Raw genomic sequence first — 18,461 nt, forward strand, 5'->3', positions numbered from 1 at the left:
TGACAGTGGGCAGTATTTAAAGTTGATGGGGAAACGTGTGAGGGGTATGACAGAGGCCAGTAAGTACAGGTGAGAGGTATGTCAGTGGGCAGTATGTACAGGAGAAGAGTGTGGAGAGTATGACAGTGGGCACTATGTGCAGGTGAGGGAGAGGAGTGTGAAGGGTATGGCAGTGGCCAGTATGAAATTGTTAATGGCACCCCAAGCGCAGGTAGCAGATGCTTGTTTTGCAGCGCATTTGTCACTCGACAAAATGTGTTACAAATGTTCCAAAACACTTACTGAAAAATGCCCTACGTCTTCCACCAAAAAGGTTCTGGAGCTACTTTGGGGCATTTATCACATGTAGGGCAGCCTATTCAAGTGAATGGGCTGCCCTAGACGTGATGTGTGTTAACGCATGAAAAAACATTTACTTTAAATGTTAAAGTGTTACTAAACCCCGGACCCCGCATTCACTATATCTGGTCTCCCACAGTACACAGAACATGGAAATGCAATTATTTTAGTAAATATAAACTGCTAAATACTTTTTCTCATCAGCAGTTAGAGCAGTCTTGTGACTTCTATCAGTGTCTAGCAGAGCACTGGTTAAAGCTTGTAGGAGGAGTTTTCATTCTGCTCTGTGAAGATGCAGATCCCCTGACCTCTGTCTGGACAGTGCTGATGGGTCCTGTACTGATCACATGCACTCTCCCAAGAAAAAAAAAAAAATTAAAAAAATCTAGCAATACACACTAAACTGAGCTTGTGCAGAGTGTCTCCACACAATATGTCTTATCAGGAGATAAGATGGAGACACTGGAAGAAGGGGAGGATCAGAGAAGTCAGGATCAAACAGCGTTTTTGCACAATGCAGAGGATTAACCCCTTGGGTTCCAACGTGAGTATAACAGGCATGCTTTACTGCATATACAGACTAATTTTACTGTTGTGGGTTTAGTAAATGAATTAAATAGTGCTTTTGGTTTGTGTTGCTCAGATACAGTGTAGTTCCACATAGTATCCCTATTCTTCAAAAATAATCTATACACATGCGCTACTTGATGGTCGTGTAATCTTTATTTCATAAAATTGTTGTTTCTTGTGTTTTTTGGCCTCCTTGTAACGTCCTCCATAAGCCATTGAACATCTTCTTTCTCCCCCTCTTCTGTTTGTTTGGAATGAACAGTGCACTTTGGTTGCTGTCATGTGCACTACTGTATGCACAAACCCATGGTCCATAGCTGCTAGTCCCTCTTGGGACTGAGCATGAGAGAGTGGCTACATTCCTGCATACAGGTTGACCATGGAGAATGAACATAGCCACCTTTCAAAACAAGCGTCAGATTGCAGCGGCTAAAAATAAAAATTTGGAGGAGGTTGAGAGCAATAGAAGGATTTTTTTTTTAGTTAGGAGTACTTACTGGCATAGAATTTCCTTTTAAAACCAGACTTTGATGTCTCTTTAACTTGGGTGAAAATGGCAGATATTAGTGATGAATGCTACTCTGTGGTCAGCATATCCTTATGTTCTGTATACTAAGGGGAAAAAATTTGGCTGTGAAACGATAAAACCCAACCTACTGTGAGACCCAACCCGTGCTCATCATAAACACCACAAACTTCTGTGGTATGTCTTCAGTGGCTTTAGTGACACAAAAAAAGAAAAAAAAAATTGTTTTACTGTTTTTTATTTAAAAAAAAAGTAAACATAGTAGACATTCTGATTTCTTATGTATACATTCCTTCTGGTTTTTTTTTTTTTAACAAAATTTAAAAGTAGGACTAATGATTCAGATTGTAAAATGGCTCTAGCCCATTCCTATATACCTCACTATTTATTGAGGCTTTATATTACATTTAGAGAACATTGACATTCTGGGAGAAGAAGAGGGGGGGGGGGGGGTGACATGCATCTCTGAGTTGAGGTTGGTATTTACAAAAATTGGTAGCTTTGGGTTTTGGTGCTAACGGGGGAACTTAAAAATATCTGTCTATTAAAATTCATAATATAGCAAATGCTGCAACTGTGGGTAATTCAGAAGGAGAACTTGATTGGTATTATGTATAATCTACAGTTGTCAAAACGTCAGCACTTCACTACACTGGGAATGTACTTCCAGAAGCCAGTGTTGTATAACGTCCTCTCAGCTTCCTGTATCACCATGTAATTTTAAACATACCTGATTATGACTGGTACCTCTTGGAATTTATATTTTCCTTTTACATAAGGTTCTCTATATGTGAGAGATAACATGGAGCCTGCAGGGGGTGTGTTTTGAAGGGCGCTACCTTTCTCAACCTCTTTACCCCAGAAGAACTCCTACAATAATTTTCTGATCTTGGGCATCCTTACTAAAACCAATTCATCGGGGGTCAATGAGTTAAAATGTCCCTTCATATGGTGATCAGTAAGAAAAATGCCACCCATAGAGTGGTGACTGGATTGGCAATCTTAAAGACAGTTAAATAGATAACAGGTGTCATGCTAACTTTGCCGAACTGGTGTTTATCCTGGAACTATGCAGGCAACCTGAAATTGGAGGTCAATTAGACACAGCTCAAGGAACTTCTAGCAACATCTGGAGGAACCCTGGTGTTCTATGGAATCCTTGTTGAGAATGGCCGATCTAACATGATGAGCCAGGGTTCTCAAACCAACCAGAAAATTATTTTGAGTTATAGGGTGCACTGTAGCAATGCCTGGATGATATTGTGAAGTTCTAGATGCTCCCTGTATACACCTCAAGGTTTAATGTTCAGTTTTGATTAGAGATCCTGCTACAAAATTATTGACCTTTAGGTAAGCACAAGTTTACTTTGATACAGTATAATCCTGACAGTTCCTTCTCTGTCAGTATAACTCAGTAATCCAGTTGTCCTCTGTTATTCCATAGTGAACATCTGCTCCAAAGAGAAGGAAATTCTGAAATGAAATAAAAAATATCGTTGAGATGCAACAGCAGAATGTATAATCTGTTCTTCTGTAATGTGAGTGCCTTAGAACATCTATCACTGTGCACCCTCCTCCTATCATCCTTTGTTAGAGCCTATATCTGTGGGGTTTTATGGATAGCACCAGTCTGAACTGTCTCTGAGATTAAGTAGAATTCTACTGACAGATGCATTTGTCCTTCTTCAGGTAGGTTTCACATTTCTATTGTCTTAGAAATATAGAGGTGCAAAACCTGTTGGAAGCAAACAGAAAACTATCAATAGGCCCACTAGCACATAAACACGGCAGAATAAGTGCCCAGTGTTGCTGAATGGGGGTTTGCAAGATGTTGACACCAGCTAAAATAAAGGTGATTACACTGCTTGCATTAAAAATGCATTTGATGAGGTATTAATTGATACAGATCTGCATTTGTAGCTTTTATGTCTGCTTAAAGCCATAGTAATCTCTTTGAAGAAGCCCTCAGGTGCCTTAAAGTGGAGCTCCACCCAAAGGGGAAGTTCTGCTTTAAGCCTTTGTCCCCTGCTCCCCATTAAGGATTGGCACCTTTGGGGAGCGGGTACCCGAATTTGACAGGTACCCGCTCCCACTTTCGCTGCGATTGCCTAGGTGATCAGAAGCGGAAGTTGTCCTCCCTCCCCGTAGTCTTCTGGGACACGTGACAGGTCCCAGAAGACTACGGGGCCATTCACAAAGCGCAGCGCTTCTCTCGCATGTGCAGTGGGCACCAGGCTGTGAAACCGCAAGCCGGGTGCCCACACTGAAGATGCTGGTGTCAGGGAGAGAAGACAGCCGGTGAAACTATGCGTGGTGAGGACACCGCTGGACCAAGGGACAGGTAAGTGGCTGTATTTTAAAAGTCAGCAGCTACAGTTTTTGTATTTTTTTTTTTTTTTCAGGTGGAACTACGCTTTAAGTCATAATGTGCTAATATACATCACATACTAGCACATTATGACAGACTATTTAAAACGAGGCCTTCCATGCTGTCACCACTGACAGGGCTTCCTTCTTCACCTGGTCTTCCCTCTGGGTTCAACAGCTCCACCCATTTGAATAGCTGGGCCACGATGAAGTCACTCCCAAGCATGCACACAGTAGTCACAGTTGTGTCACAGCGCTCTGAATTGATGAAGCTACATATCTATGCAGACCCGCTGGTATTGGAACAAATGGCAGTCTCCATCTGGGCTTCCACGAAGCAACTCTCTAAACACGTTTCACTCCAACCCCACATGATTAAGTCCGAGGGATGGGGTGAAATACATTGGAGGCGTAGCCTGGTGGGAACCCAGTGTGAAACTGCCATTCATTCCAATACCAGCGAATCTGCATAGATGTGCAGCTTCATGGGATCCATCCTTTGCCTAACAGTTGCTTGGAGCCAAGACAAGCTCCTTCCCTGGCCTACACGCACAGTGGTGGACACAGGATCGCTTTCCATTGTAGCCTGAGCAGCACACATTTTTACTACCGGTTTGATCTCAATTGATGGCCTACTCAGTGTGCTGTCGATTAAGTGCGCTGTGCGGCTGCTTTCAGCTTGAATATCTCCTAAACACTGCAAATTTCTGGAGACATTTACTGTACCTACAGGTAGGCCTTTTTATAGGGCTTACCTGTAGGTACAAGTTAAAAAGTGGAACTTACTGCTACTTTAAAAGTCAGCATTATGGGGCCTCTTCTTTCAAAAGCAGTTTCCTTTCTTGCAAAGTATTTTGGTATTAGGGCAGCACTCAGAGTTCAGGTATGTTTCAAGATGCAGGGTTAGGTTTTTGTTTTTAGCAAAATACAAGCTTACTTAGTTGTTTCACACTTTTCATCCTAAATAGCTCCATAGTGTATATATGTATAGCATTCGGAACTCCCTAATCAAGGCCTAAAATAGTATATTTCAGGTAATGATGACCCCTAACCAGTGTTGTTACTATAATTAAGCCTTTCTTAACCATTTACCCTGAAGGAACCTAGGAAATGACCTTCAGCTTTTAGGAGATCTCTTTGAAAAAACAGTAAATTGTAGATACATAAACTTACATTAGTGGTCTATTGAAAAGCACACCCTCTGACATCACTGGTCATAATAGACACGATTCCTTACATTGTCAGTGAACAAGTGCTAGCTAATGCATAATACACACGATCAGAAAATCATATGAAAAATACTGCTTTCGCAGCGATTGTACGATAATCTGATCGTTAGTACACAACTTTCGAAAGCTGATCACAACAGTTCATCTGAAATTATCTGAAGGAACAAACACAAATTTTTTCCTGTATGATATCAGATCGTTCAAATTTCATTTAATATGTAGATTTCGTCCAAAAATACAATACAAATACAATACATTACATCACTTCTGGAATTCTATTCTGTTGTACAGGAATTTTCGTTAATTGAGTAACCTCTTCATTTTCAATATGGAGACTAGCATGCAAAAAAAAATGGACGACCATTCGTCCGTTATTCTCATTGTGTGTACAAGGCTTAACATTGATGGACAGCATGGGTGGAAGGTCAAGATCCACCGTCACAGCTCAAAGACCCCCTAGCACCTTCTGGAGGAACCCTGGTTGAGAAAAGCTGATATAATTGTTGGCTAGAGGAAACTTGCTAGCCACCACCCTACAGGCACCAGACCTCAGACCTCATCATGCCCTATCAATCTGCTTTTCTCTTCTTGTGCACTGGGAGGAACAAGGGAGGTAACAGAAGTGTCTCTATATAATTCTTATAAAGGAATATTAAATGGTACAAACCTCACGAGGATCTATGACAACATTTATGAGCTGAATATGGTCCAGTAGTGGCAGTGGGTAACCCTTCTGCAGAATGCCTGTATAGGTAAAAGAGATAGTCATTGTTTGGTGTTACGGACTGTATCTCCCTTATTATACACTGCTCAAAAAAATTAAAGGAACACTTTGAAAACACATCAGATCTCAATGGGGAAATATACCATGCTGGATATCTATACTGACATGGACTGGGTAATGTGTTAGGGACGTAAGGATGACCCATGGTTTGATGGAAATGAAAATTATCAAACTACAGAGGACTGAATTCAAAGACATGCATGAAAATCAAAGTGAAAAAATTATGCAGCAGGCTAGTCCATTTTGCTGAAATTGTTTTTGTAGCAACTCAAAATTGTACTCGGTAATTTGTATGGCCCCCACGTGCTTGTATGCATGCATGACAATGTTGGGGAATGCTCCTAATTAGACGACGGATGGTGTCCTTGTAAGCTCGTAAGAGTAGGGCCCTCTTACCCCTCGTACGCTGTCTGTCTTTGTTGTACTGTGCCATGTATTGTCCCCCCCTATTGTACAGCGCTGAGCAAACCCTTTGGCGCTATATAAACTCGTAGTAATAATAATAATAATATTTCCTCCCAGATCTGGACCAGGGCATCACTGAGCTCCTGGACAGTCTGAGGTGCAACCTGGTGGCGTTGACTGGACCGAAACATGATATCTCAGAGGAGTTCTATTGGATTTAGGTCAGGCGAGCGTGTGGGCCATTCAGTGGTATCAATTCTTTCATCCTCCAGGAACTGCCTGCATATTCTCACCACATGAGGCTGGGTATTGTCGTGCACCAGGAGGAACCCAGGACCCACTGCACCAGTGTATGGTGTGACAATGGGTTCAAGCATTTCATAACAAAACCAATTGGCAGTCAGGGTGCCATTGTCTAGCCTGTAGAGGTCTGTGCGGCCCTCCATGGATATGTCTCCCGAAACAATCACTGACCCACCATCAAAACGGTCATGCTGATCGATGTTACAGGCAGCATAACATTATCCACGGCTTCTTCAGACCCTTTCACGTCTGTCACGTGTGCTCAGGGTGAACCTGCTCTCATCTGTGAAAAGCACAGGGCGCCAGTTCTGGTGTTCAATGGCAAATGCCAATCGAGCTCTATCGTGCCGGGCAGTAGGCACAGATCCCACTAGAGTACGTTGAGCCCTCAGGCCACCCTCATGAAATCTGTTTCTGATTGTTTGGTCAGAGACATTCACACCAGTGGCCTGCTGGAGGTCATTTTGTAGGGCTCTGGCAGTGCTCACCCTGTTCCTCCCTACACAAAGGAGGAGATACCGGTCCTGCTGATGTGTTAAGGACTTTCTACAGCCCTGTCCAGCTCTCCTAGAGTAACTATAAATAAATAATTTGCGCTAGTAAATGTGTATAAATATATATAAAGAAATCATCAAATCATAAGTCCAGAAAAAAAAATATATATGCCAATACCACAAAAAAAAAAAAAAAATATATATAAAAAAACTTTTAAGTGCAAAAAACTTTTGTCCAAAAAAAGTGTCTAAATATGAAAAATTTCACCAAAAAACCTTGATAATATAATGGCAGATCATCCATAAATATATCTTCAGAAACGGAAACTCTGCAACACACCGATCCTCATCGATCGAAATAACAGGATGAAAAACTTTGTAATGACGTAATGACGTAATGAAAAACTTTGTAATGACGTAATGACGTAATGACGTCACATCAATCAAGCTCCGCCCAAGCTTGGGCGGAGCTTGATTGATGTGACGTCATTACGTTTTTGGCTGCCAGCTACTGCGCATGTGCTGAGTAGCCAGGCTCGTTTATGTGATTGCTGTTATGCTGTTGATGCTGGTGTCGGCTGGGACACCTCTTGAGTAAGTGCAATGAGTACCTAATAAAGGAATTGGTTTTTATAATATTGCACCATGAAGTCTTTCTGTTTCTCTCGAGTGCTTGGCATTTCCCCCCATGGATACGTTTGAAGGTTGTCCTTTATCTATTGGAGAAGTGGATTTTCGATTAACTACAAAGTTTTTCATCCTGTTATTTCGATCGATGAGGATCGGTGTGTTGCAGAGTTTCCGTTTCTGAAGATATATTTATGGATGATCTGCCATTATATTATCAAGGTTTTTTGGTGAAATTTTTCATATTTAGACACTTTTTTTGCACAAAAGTTTTTTGCACTTAAAAGTTTTTTTATATATATTTTTTTTTTTTTTTGTGGTATTGGCATATATATATTTTTTTCTGGACTTATGATTTGATGATTTCTTTATATATATTTATATATTTATACACATTTACTAGCGCAAATTATTTATTTATTGGTACACTTTATATATGGTGATTTTTTGCAGCTGGTACACTATTAGTAAGTTATATAATTTTGACCATAGGCGCTATTATTAATTTTTCTTACTCCTAGAGTAACTGCCTGTCTCCTGGAATCTCCTCCATGCTCTTGAGACTGTGCTGGAAGACACAGCAAACCTTCTGGCAATGGCACGTATTGATGTGCCATCCTGGAGGAGTTGAACTGCCTGTGCCACCTCCGTAGGGTCCAGATATCGCCTCATGCTACCAGTAGTGACACTGACCCTAGCCAAATGCAAAACTAATGAAAAACAGTCAGAAAAGATGAATAGGGAAAAAAATGTCAGTGGCCTCCACCTGTAAAGCCATTCCTGTTTTGGGGGTCGTCTCATTGTTGCCCATCTAGTGAACCTGTTGTTAATTTCATTAACACCAAAGCAGCTGAAACTGATTAACAACCCCCTCTGCTACCTAAATGACAAGATCAATATCTCAGGAGTTTCATTGACTTGATGCTATAATCTGATTAGAAAGTATTATTTAAATTTTTTTGAGCAGTGTACTTTATGAAACATTAGCACAATCTCTAGAGTTAGACTAATGCAACTTGGATCTTTTAGAAAATTTCAGTATAGTAAGGAAAAGTTCCTGTTGGTTGTGTCAATGATGACTTGCTATGCTAGTGATTCAAAGAGGAAATACAACTTCTGTACATAGGACGATAAGAGTGCCGAACGTTTATAACATGGACTCAACCCACAGACAATGGTACTTTCAGGTCACTTCTGCTTGCCAATAAAAAGATTTGAAAGCTTATTGTGAGCAGAATCAGAAAGGAAGAAAAGCTGCTACACTTCCAAAGAAAATTAAACAACCTAGAGAAGGCAGATGAGTTCAGACAATGGAGATCCTAATCCGAAGAAATCCAAGTCTGCTTTATTTATATAGTTCAGAATTGTCTGTTCTTAAAGCAGTCTACATACCATTAACCTGGGGAAGCAGTATGTGGGAGATATAATAGTTTACAGCAACATTTAATATCGCCACCTGCAAATAAATAAGAGGAGGAATTGATATCAGCACAGCCTTTTTACATTTACTATTCATGTAATTTCTGCACAGTTTCTACTCTTACTGCTATTATTACATTAAAGTGGAACTACTCTGCACATGAGCTCAACAAACCAAAAGTGATAGTTAATTCATTTTTAATATTCAAAGCAAACTCACAAACCCCCACAAGTCTGGCTGTGGCCATCTTGAGTAAGGGTAGATAATTCATGTAGTAATTACATTCTGGAATCCATCTGCTCTTAGCTCAGGCATGCAGACAGGAGGGTGTGCTTAGCTGAGAAAACCCCTCCTTCCCTCCTGAAGACTCCTTGGATGTATGGCATCATTTTTCTAGGCATGGAAACCAGGAAGTAACTAAAGAAATGTTCTAAACAATTTAAAACAAGTAAATGTGATATACTTTCCTATCTATTGATTAATGCTAGCAGCATAAGGATTCAAAATAACCAATGTTGATTGAAGGAATAAATTTCTTCTTTAGGCTCCATGTACATGAGCCTACCCTGACCGCCGGCCACGGCAAAACGCGGTAAGCGCGGTATTGCGATTTTGCTGCATTTTGCGGTTTCCCACGTTCGGCGGTCAAAACATTCCTACCCTGAATGTGATTCTTCCATGTTTAGGAGAGGGCAGTTTAACCAAACCTAAATGCGGAAGCTCCTAAACTCTGCTAAAAGCCTATGTGTACATGGACAAATAGGTTTTTATGGAGATGAGTTTAGGATCTTTGGCAAAAAAATGCCAAAAGCTCCTAAATTCAAGTTTAGGAGCTGCTCGTGTACATGGAGCCTTAAAGTAAAATGCAGTAGTGAGTCTCTAATGTGTGCAGTGTGTGCAGTGAGCATGGGTCCCAAACGGGAGGAGAACCACTGTGCATTGACTGCACACATTACAGATTCAATTTAGGAGGCACTCCTCGCCACAATGCCAGCTTGTAAGCTGCAGCTATTGTAGCAAATAAATGAAGAAACCTCTCATTAATGCTATTACTAGGCTACAGCTAGAGGGAGCTCTAATGATTTGTAATGTGACTTCAGGAGAATAACAGCCAACAAGCTCACATTTAACTCGAAATGAATAGGTGAGCAACATATGTTTTCTGTTCTCCTCTTGATACAGGTTGGTCACACTTGGATTATGTTATGTGGCCTGCACTGCTACTATAAAGAAAGTAAATATTTGTATAATGTGATCCATTTGTGTTTGACACATTAAACTCCTAATGAGTAAGTGAGCAAATTTTGTTTTCTGTTCTCCTCTTGATATAGGTTAGTCACACTTGGTTTATGCTATTTGCGTTCAGTTTTGTGTTTGTTCTGATATTCACTTTCTCTTTTTAGTATCCTATATGTAAGTAATGGTCACTCTCTAACACAAATTGACACGCTTTTCAATGTGGCCTGCACTGCCACTATAAAGAAAGTAATTAGCTGTATAATGTGATCCATTTCTGTTTGACACATTAAACTCATAATGAGCAAGTGAGCAACATGTGTATTCTATTCTCCTTTATATACAGATACTACAGGCTGCATCTTTGTCATACTCAGATCACCGGTAATCCTGTAACACTAGGCCTATCACTTGCAGTTGCAGATCGCAGGAGATCCACATATGCTAGCATTGAACCTGTCCCCTGAAGGACGTAGGTGCAGTTCTGACAAAGCACTGATTGAGTACTCATGTAATACGCATGTATGCCTTGGCCAGCCCCAAATCTAGACTAGTGCCAGATTCCTTACATTCCCTAAACACAATTTCAAATAATAAAAGTTATTTATAAAACCCAGTAATAGTATACATTGTAACGATCTTTGGATGGTGCTTGGCTGAAAATGGGGTGATTGTATGTACCCCTCCACATTAATGGTTACATCCAATCAGTACCTCTTATCAAACCCTGATCACAAATACTTAGAGTCCAGGGTAACTATATCAGGGCGCATATACACTGGATGCTGCAAAGCATCCACTGTGCCCATAGCCCAGAGTGGTGCTGCATCCAGATCTGTGACATTCACTGTTCTGGACACAGCACCAGAGAAGCCAATTTGAATGAACCTTCAGTTTTTCCATTCATGAGAAAGGGGGCCCAACTATATGATACTGCACACAGGCCCACTTAATTCAGAAAACATCTCTGCTGAAATGCATAAAGCCTTATTCAAAGAATAATCCAAACAGCAAAGTGTAAGTGTAGTATTCCTCCCACCCCTCTGAGTGCTACCCACTACATTAAATTGGTTGTAAACCTCATACATGAAATATGAACAAAGCATATTCCTGAGACATAGTGTGCACTTGTCTCAATTAAGAGCATGGAGTGTGATTTCTGTCTGCTGCCTTGTTCCTCTACTATCAATATGAATCCTTCTGGAAGTTTTACTGACACCAAGAGAAAAATGGTGACAGGGGAGGAACCTCCAGTAGATTGATAGCCTCAGCTCTGTGAGCTGTGTAGAGGGGGTGTGTACCTTCCCTTCAATCAGCTCTCAGAACTCTGCTCACTGAGCTCTGCAGTGTGTAATTTCAGCTCTCTGCCCCCTTTTATCTGAACTCTCAGAAAAGCTGTATCAATTCTGGACTTTGAATGGATGTAGAAAAGAGAATACTGCAGATAAACAGGTACAACGTATTATTGGAGGATCTGTTTCATCACCTGAGGTCAGTCACTTCACTGGGTGAGGGTTTACAACCACTTTAAATACTTACCTTCAGCCCCATTCCAGCTATCTTTACTGTGCTTTCTTGTTGAGAACAGCACAGTCTTCTCCCAAATATGGGACTATTTTGCACTGTACATTCACACAGTGGCTCCTTTCCTTCCTAAAAAAAATGTGTGCTCATTACAGCCTTAAGCAGTCACTTAAAGCGGAGTTCCACTCAAAAGTGGAAGCTCCACTTATTTGCCTCCTCCTCCACTGCCATATTTGGCACTTTTTGGGGGGAGAGGGGAGCGGATACCTGTTTTTGACAGGTACCCACTCCCACTTCTGGCTCAATTCGCCTCAGCGAAGTGAGCCGGAAGTTCGTCCCCCTCCTTCCTCCCACAGTCTCCTGGGAACTTTCAAAGGTCCAAGAAGACTGCCGGACCAATCAGGAGGCGCAGCGCAACTCGCGCATGCGCAGTGGGCACTAGGCTGTGAAGACGCAAGCTGTCAAAGCCTGGTGTCCACAGCTGAGGTGCCAGCGCCGTGGAGGAAAGAAGGGAAGAAGGGATGGTGTGAGTGAGAACGTCCCTGGACTCTGAGACAGGTTAGTGTGTGTTTATTAGAAGTGAGCAGCTACAGTTTTTGTAGTCGCTGACTTTTAATAAACACAAAAATGGCTGGAACAGCTTTCTCATAGGAATGAATGAGGCTGAGCAGCGCATGCACAGTACAAAGTAGCAATTTTAGGGAGAAAGGCTATGTGGATCAGAGCAGGGCTGCACAGTGAAGATCATTGGATCGGGGCTGAAGGTAAGTATTTTACCTAGCAGGCAGGGGCGGACTGACCATTTGAAAACTCAGGCACTGCCCAAGGGCCCGGGGTCAGTAGGGGGTCCCATGAGATGCCCCTGGTACCTCTTTCATAGGTTTTTTTGAGTTTGGGTAAGGACACAGGGGCCCCATGATCCCCTATTGCCCGGGGGCCCCATGAGTTGTCAGTCTGCCCCTGCTAGCAGGTGGTACTCAAGAAGATGGAAGGAACTTATTAAAAGAAATGTACAGGAGTAGAGATACACTTTAAGTCAGACCAGTGCAAAAATAGTTCTTATTGGTTGGTGCAGGTTACTACACCAAAAGGAAATTTCTCTCAAGAGAAGCATGGGGTCTGTCATCGCTAACCTCTCTTTCTGAAAATATCATGGAATAATACCATAGGTATGTTCGGTTAAGCTGCCCATACACTGACTGTACAAATTTCACTCCCTGGGGGTCCTGTCGGCCACCTCCCACCCAGTATTCATTGACTGAAAAATCAAGGTGCTGGGCGCATCTGATTGGTGTTGGCTGTCAAAATACAGTAGGCACAGCAGGAGATTTGTTCTCGCTGTATAGCGTCAATGGGGGAATCTTGTATGGCCGGCTTTACAATGACTACTGTAATTGCTGTTTTAATCAGATTCATCTACCTTCCCCATACTTACTGAGAAAGGACCCACATCAGAGTGTTTGAGGTCCATCTGTATCCTATAAACAACATGAAGACATGAAAGTCAAACAAAGAATTTGTTGGTAATTGCCATCTCTGCTGTCAACAAACTGTTATGTGAAGCGTATATCTCAAACATAGCCAGAAAAAAAGGAAATATCGTTTATGAAAATCAAAGTTCATAGAACTAAAATTTATTTGTGCTTACCTACTTAGTTCCAGATTACCCACAATCCTTCCTGAACTCACAGCCACCTTCGCTAGAGCGCTGGTTGTCTGCAGGGAAGATGACAATAAAAAAAGATATACAATGTGCAATCATTACAGTAGAGCCGCAGATAAAACGCAAAGCAATTATATCATTTCACATATTTTTTTAGCTACTTTTTTAAAAAAAATGACAACTGGATTTTTTTTTCTGGCTAATACGTTAATATTTAATAGATCAGCTCCAGTTGAGCTAACTGATTATATAATACTCTGTACACACAGGAACAAATGTCACCAGGGAGGAACTAAAGCATTATGGACCCCAATACTGTATTAAAATCCCCTCCATATGGCAATAGCAGAAGCTTCAGAAAGTACTAGGATACCGCCCATGGTCTGTTCAAGCAGACACAACAGATGGGGCTGTGCTTATTGACCATGATTCCTTCTTCTTTCTACATCACTGAGTGAAGTGTGTTCAGTTTCCTTCTGTGAAAAGATGTCTGGATGGATAATTAATCACATCAAAAATTCAGCAGAGCCCTCTTGCATTCACACAAAACAAACATAGAAAAGTAAAAAAAAGGTGAGTAAGCATGTCTTTAAAGTTAAGGGTCTCAAGGCTCATGTACACTGCAGCTGATGAACTCACGTTTAGGAACTGTTCAGCGGTTTTTTCAGCAGCCCCTGAACTCTCCCTAATCTTTTCCTATGTGTCCATGTACACATCATTGTTTACAGTCGTTTGCAGGCAGTTGAGTGTACAGTAGTTTTTTTGAACGCAGAAAACTTGCGTTCACCTAGATTTTAACAGCGTTTCAAGCTCAAACATTTGAAAACTCATGTAAACGCGGCTAAATGCGGCTAACCGTGTTTATAGGCGTCTGCGTTTGAATATTCTTTTTCAACTCTTCCATTTTCAGATGTCCAGAGACTTTTTTCAACATGATAAATGCATGCAAAGTGTTTTCCCAGTACTCAAATGGACCTGGCACACCATACTTTGAGTTTTTGCATGAAAAAAAATATGTTAGACACTGCTGCAATAATGTCTGCACAGAAATGAGCTGGAACACATCCAAACACCACAAAAAAAAAGATGGCTAATCTCAACAAATACTGCTCTCTCTGCCTCTGCTCTCTCTATTTCTCTCAAAATATCTAAAATAGTTAATTATTTACTGTTTTTCAGTGCTTTCTTGGCATTTTGGAAGGTCTCCTTAGGTTATCTTAAAAAAACACTTCTAAATGCCAACGCTCATAAACATCATAAATGCGGTATGCAAACAGACGTTTTTTAATATACGTTTTCCAGCAGTCAGTTTCCATCGTTCAGAAGTGTCCCGTGTACATGGGGCCTCACTCCACTAAAAATATTTTCTTTATGGTTGGAGCCTAGTGTGTTGAGTCGGAACCTGGCTTGTTTTATGTGTTGGATACTACAAAAGCAATATTTCCCTTTCGTAATTCCTCCTGGCCGTTTTACATGGTCTTTACTGCCTTTGTATGTTCCAGCTATGCTGTAATATGAAATAAAAAAAAAAGCACCCACAGAACTTCCCTAAAGGTCTGGACTCTCTGATCCATACCTAACTAGATCCCCCCCATCAATAGCTTGCAGCTAACTTTACCAGAGATCTGAAAAATCCAAACCTCCTCTTATTTTTGTTATTCTCTCAACACAACCCACTTAATATCTTCTCTTAATGCAGCACTGTAATTGGCTATATGGGGAGAGTGCTTGCCAACACAACCACTATATATACGTACACACCACTCACCCCAACTTAAGAATAGGCCTGTTAGATATTTAACCACCTGCCCTCCAGAGGATTTATTCCCCGTCCTGACCAGGCCATTTTTTGCAATGCGTTACTTTAACTGGCAATTGCACGGTTATGCAATGGTTCACCCAAATTAAATTTATGTCCTTTTTTCCCACAAATGGAGCTTTCTTTTGGTGGTATTTGATCACCTGTGTGTTTTTTATTTTTTGTGCTATAAACAAAAAAATATCCACAATTTTGAAAAAAAACAATATTTTGGACTTTTTGCTATAAAACATATCCAGTAAAAAAATCAAATTTTGTCATAAATTTTTGTCAAAATGTATTCTGCATGTCTTTGCTAAATATAATCCCAATACATGTAAATTAATTGGTTTACTTGAAAGTTATAGCTTTTACAAATGGCGGTATAGATACTGGAATTTGTTTTCTTTATGCTAAAGCTTAACTCCGGCTTAAGAAAAATTATTTTTAGATACAAGAGACATGTGTTATCTCCTTGAATCTTGGTGTGCTTTCTGTATTTCTTCCAGATCTATGCAGTAACCCAGTGTGAAACCTTTCCTCTGTCCAGGGGCTTCCTGTAATAAAGACCACTCACTGTTGCTCTCTCGGAGTGACTTGTCTTGTCTCCAACCCCTCCTGGGTTTTTATACAGGCAGCTTGTAGTGGGTGGGGTCTTCTGGACCACTCCCACAGCTTTACTCACTGAACAGGGTATGTACAGCACAGTAATGCTGAAACTGCTACTTTTACAAGGTGATATCTAGGCTTGAAAATGTATTTGGTGTACACACAGTGGATTATTATCCTATGTAGCTTTTGAGGAATATATTTAAAGTTTTTGTAGATGGAGTTCAGATTAAACTTTAACGTTGGCCAATCTGCCTATGTTGTACTTCACTGTAATGTTTCCTCCCTCTTAATAAACACAGTTGAAACAGAAAATAAAAAAATCTAGAAAGAAAAAGTGCAAGAGTATCTCAGTTGGTGTACTGAGTTAGGAACTTAAGTGTAATATTCCCAAAGAGATGTAACTGGTTAACTCTCCAGAGCTTACCAGAAATTAAAATATCCCTTTTTGGGTGAATTGAACAGATGACTATTTTTTTATATCTCTTTGGAGTTTTCTGTTTGCAGTTCCTAATTCCATCCACCAGCAAGGGTCTAACTTTCGTTGCTAGATTTCACAATCATTGATTTGTTTTACATTATGGAAGACGTGGCACAGCGTCAAACCAAAGATTCCAGTTGTGCAAGGCATGTGTTGGTTAGTAATTATGCCTTGCAGAGCTGGAGTCTTTGGTTCGATTCTCAGCAAGAATACTATCAGCATAGAGTTTGCTTGGGTTTCCTCTGGGTACTTTGGTTACCTCCCACACTGCAAAGGCATGCTGGTAAGTTAAGTGGTTTGTGTCTAAATTGGTCCTAGTATGTGTCTACAAATTGGCTAGGCACATGTGTTATCACATTGTGCATGCTACTTCCAAGTCGATCAGTTGAGGAGGGTTGAGGGAAAACTTGGCAACCTAGCCTACCTTGTAAAAGGTTTTACCAAGAAGATTCTATGGAAAAGGCTTTCAAGTATATCAGACATGTTGCCTAGAGTGCTGAACCATACAACTGCAAAGAGTCAGATACGACTGAACGAATACATAACTCATATATACACATAGAGAATCCACCTCTTTTGGTTTCATAATGACCATGGTTGGGGTTGGACCATAAACCCTGCTAATGATAACATTCAACTAGAAACTGCCCCAATAAAATGAATCATTGGGTGATATACTGTACACTATATTGCCAAATGTATTGGGACGCCTGCCTTTACATGCACATGAACTTTAATGGAATTCCAGTCTTAGTCTGTAGGGTTCAATATTGAGTTGGCCCACCCTTTACAGCTTCATCTCTTCTTGGAAGGCTTCCACAAGGTTTAGGAGTGTGTCTAAGGGAATGTTTGACCATTCTTCCAAAAGCACATTTGTGAGGCCAGCCATTGATGTCAGACAAGAAGGCCTGGCTAGCGGTCTCTGCTCTAATTAATCTCAAAGGTGTTCTATCGGGTTGAGGTGCAGGCCAGTCAAGTTCCTCCATCCCAAACTCGCTCATCCATGTCTTTATTGACCTTGCTTTGTTCACTGGTGCACAGTCATGTTGGAAATAGGAAGAGGCCATCCCCAAACTGTTCCCACAAAGATAAGAGCATGAAATTGTTCAAAATGTCTTGGTATGGTGTGGTGGACTGTTCACTGCTCTCGAGTCCAGTAGCGACGTGCTTTACACCACTGCATTCAACGCTTTGCATTGCACCTTGTGATGTAAGGCTTGGATGCAGCTGCTTGGCCATGGAAACCCATTCCATGAAGCTCTCTACGCACTGTTGTTGTACTAATCTGAACACCACACAACGTTTGGAGGTCTTTAGCTATTGACTCTGCAGACAGTTGGCGACTTATGTGCTCTGTGCACTTCAGCATGCGCTGACCCGCTCTGTCATTTTACATTGCCTACCACTTCGTGGCTGAGTTGCTGTTGTTCCCAGTTGCTTCCACTTTGTTATATTACCACTAACAGTTGATTGTGGAATATTTAGTAGCAAGGAAATTTGGACTTATTGCACAGGTGCAACCTATCATGGTACCACACTTGAATTCACTGAGCTCTGAAATGTTTGTAGAAGCAGTCTGCATGCTTAGGTGCTTGATTTTATACACCTGTGGCCATGGAGGTGATTGAAACACCTGAATCCAATGATTTGGAGGGGTGTCCCAATACTTTTGGCAATATAGTGTAACTACAAGTAGTCACCCAAAACTACTTTTGATCAGTTTCAGGTGCACCTGGCCTCTATTTATGAAACATTCTAAGATCTATTGACATAGCTATATAAATTTAGCTTACCACATTTAGTAGGAAAGCTGGAGCCAGAGTGGCATTGGGTAAAATCACATAGGCTTGAATGTCCATTTTTGGGGAAATAGTCAAATTTCCTGGTTTGATGTCTAGAAATGGAGCTGAGGTAGATGAGACCTTGAGTTTCATGAGCATATCTGGGTACATCTTGGATAACTGTAACAAAACCAGACAAGAACATTGGATGGTTGCACAAATCAGTGTTGGCATTATATTAGTGTTGTGATTCTCAGTAGAGATGAGCGAAGTATTCAAAAATTCGATTCGGCTGATTCGGCGAA

The 18,461-nt window shown here is 41.0% G+C and overlaps 1 protein-coding gene across 1 annotated transcript in view; it reads right to left on the reverse strand.

Annotated features, from left to right (window-relative positions):
* Positions 1-1,657: 1,657 nt before the first annotated feature.
* The window catches only part of LOC149465824 (bactericidal permeability-increasing protein-like), a 63,719-nt gene continuing 46,915 nt past the window's right edge, over positions 1,658-18,461 (reverse strand). Inside the window, exons 10-15 of the mRNA XM_089673364.1 lie at positions 18,169-18,336; positions 13,473-13,540; positions 13,260-13,302; positions 9,037-9,100; positions 5,699-5,775; positions 1,658-2,908 (exon numbers count right to left, since the gene is read on the reverse strand). Of these exons, the coding sequence (XP_089529490.1) occupies positions 2,837-2,908; positions 5,699-5,775; positions 9,037-9,100; positions 13,260-13,302; positions 13,473-13,540; positions 18,169-18,336 (492 nt within the window). The 3' untranslated portion in view covers positions 1,658-2,836. The remainder of the gene's footprint in view (positions 2,909-5,698; positions 5,776-9,036; positions 9,101-13,259; positions 13,303-13,472; positions 13,541-18,168; positions 18,337-18,461) is intronic.

Source organism: Staurois parvus, unplaced genomic scaffold, assembly GCF_062004578.1.
Source record: "Staurois parvus isolate SC_StPar_1 unplaced genomic scaffold, SC_StPar_1.0 ptg000137l, whole genome shotgun sequence".
NCBI classification, from domain to species: Eukaryota; Metazoa; Chordata; class Amphibia; order Anura; family Ranidae; genus Staurois; species Staurois parvus.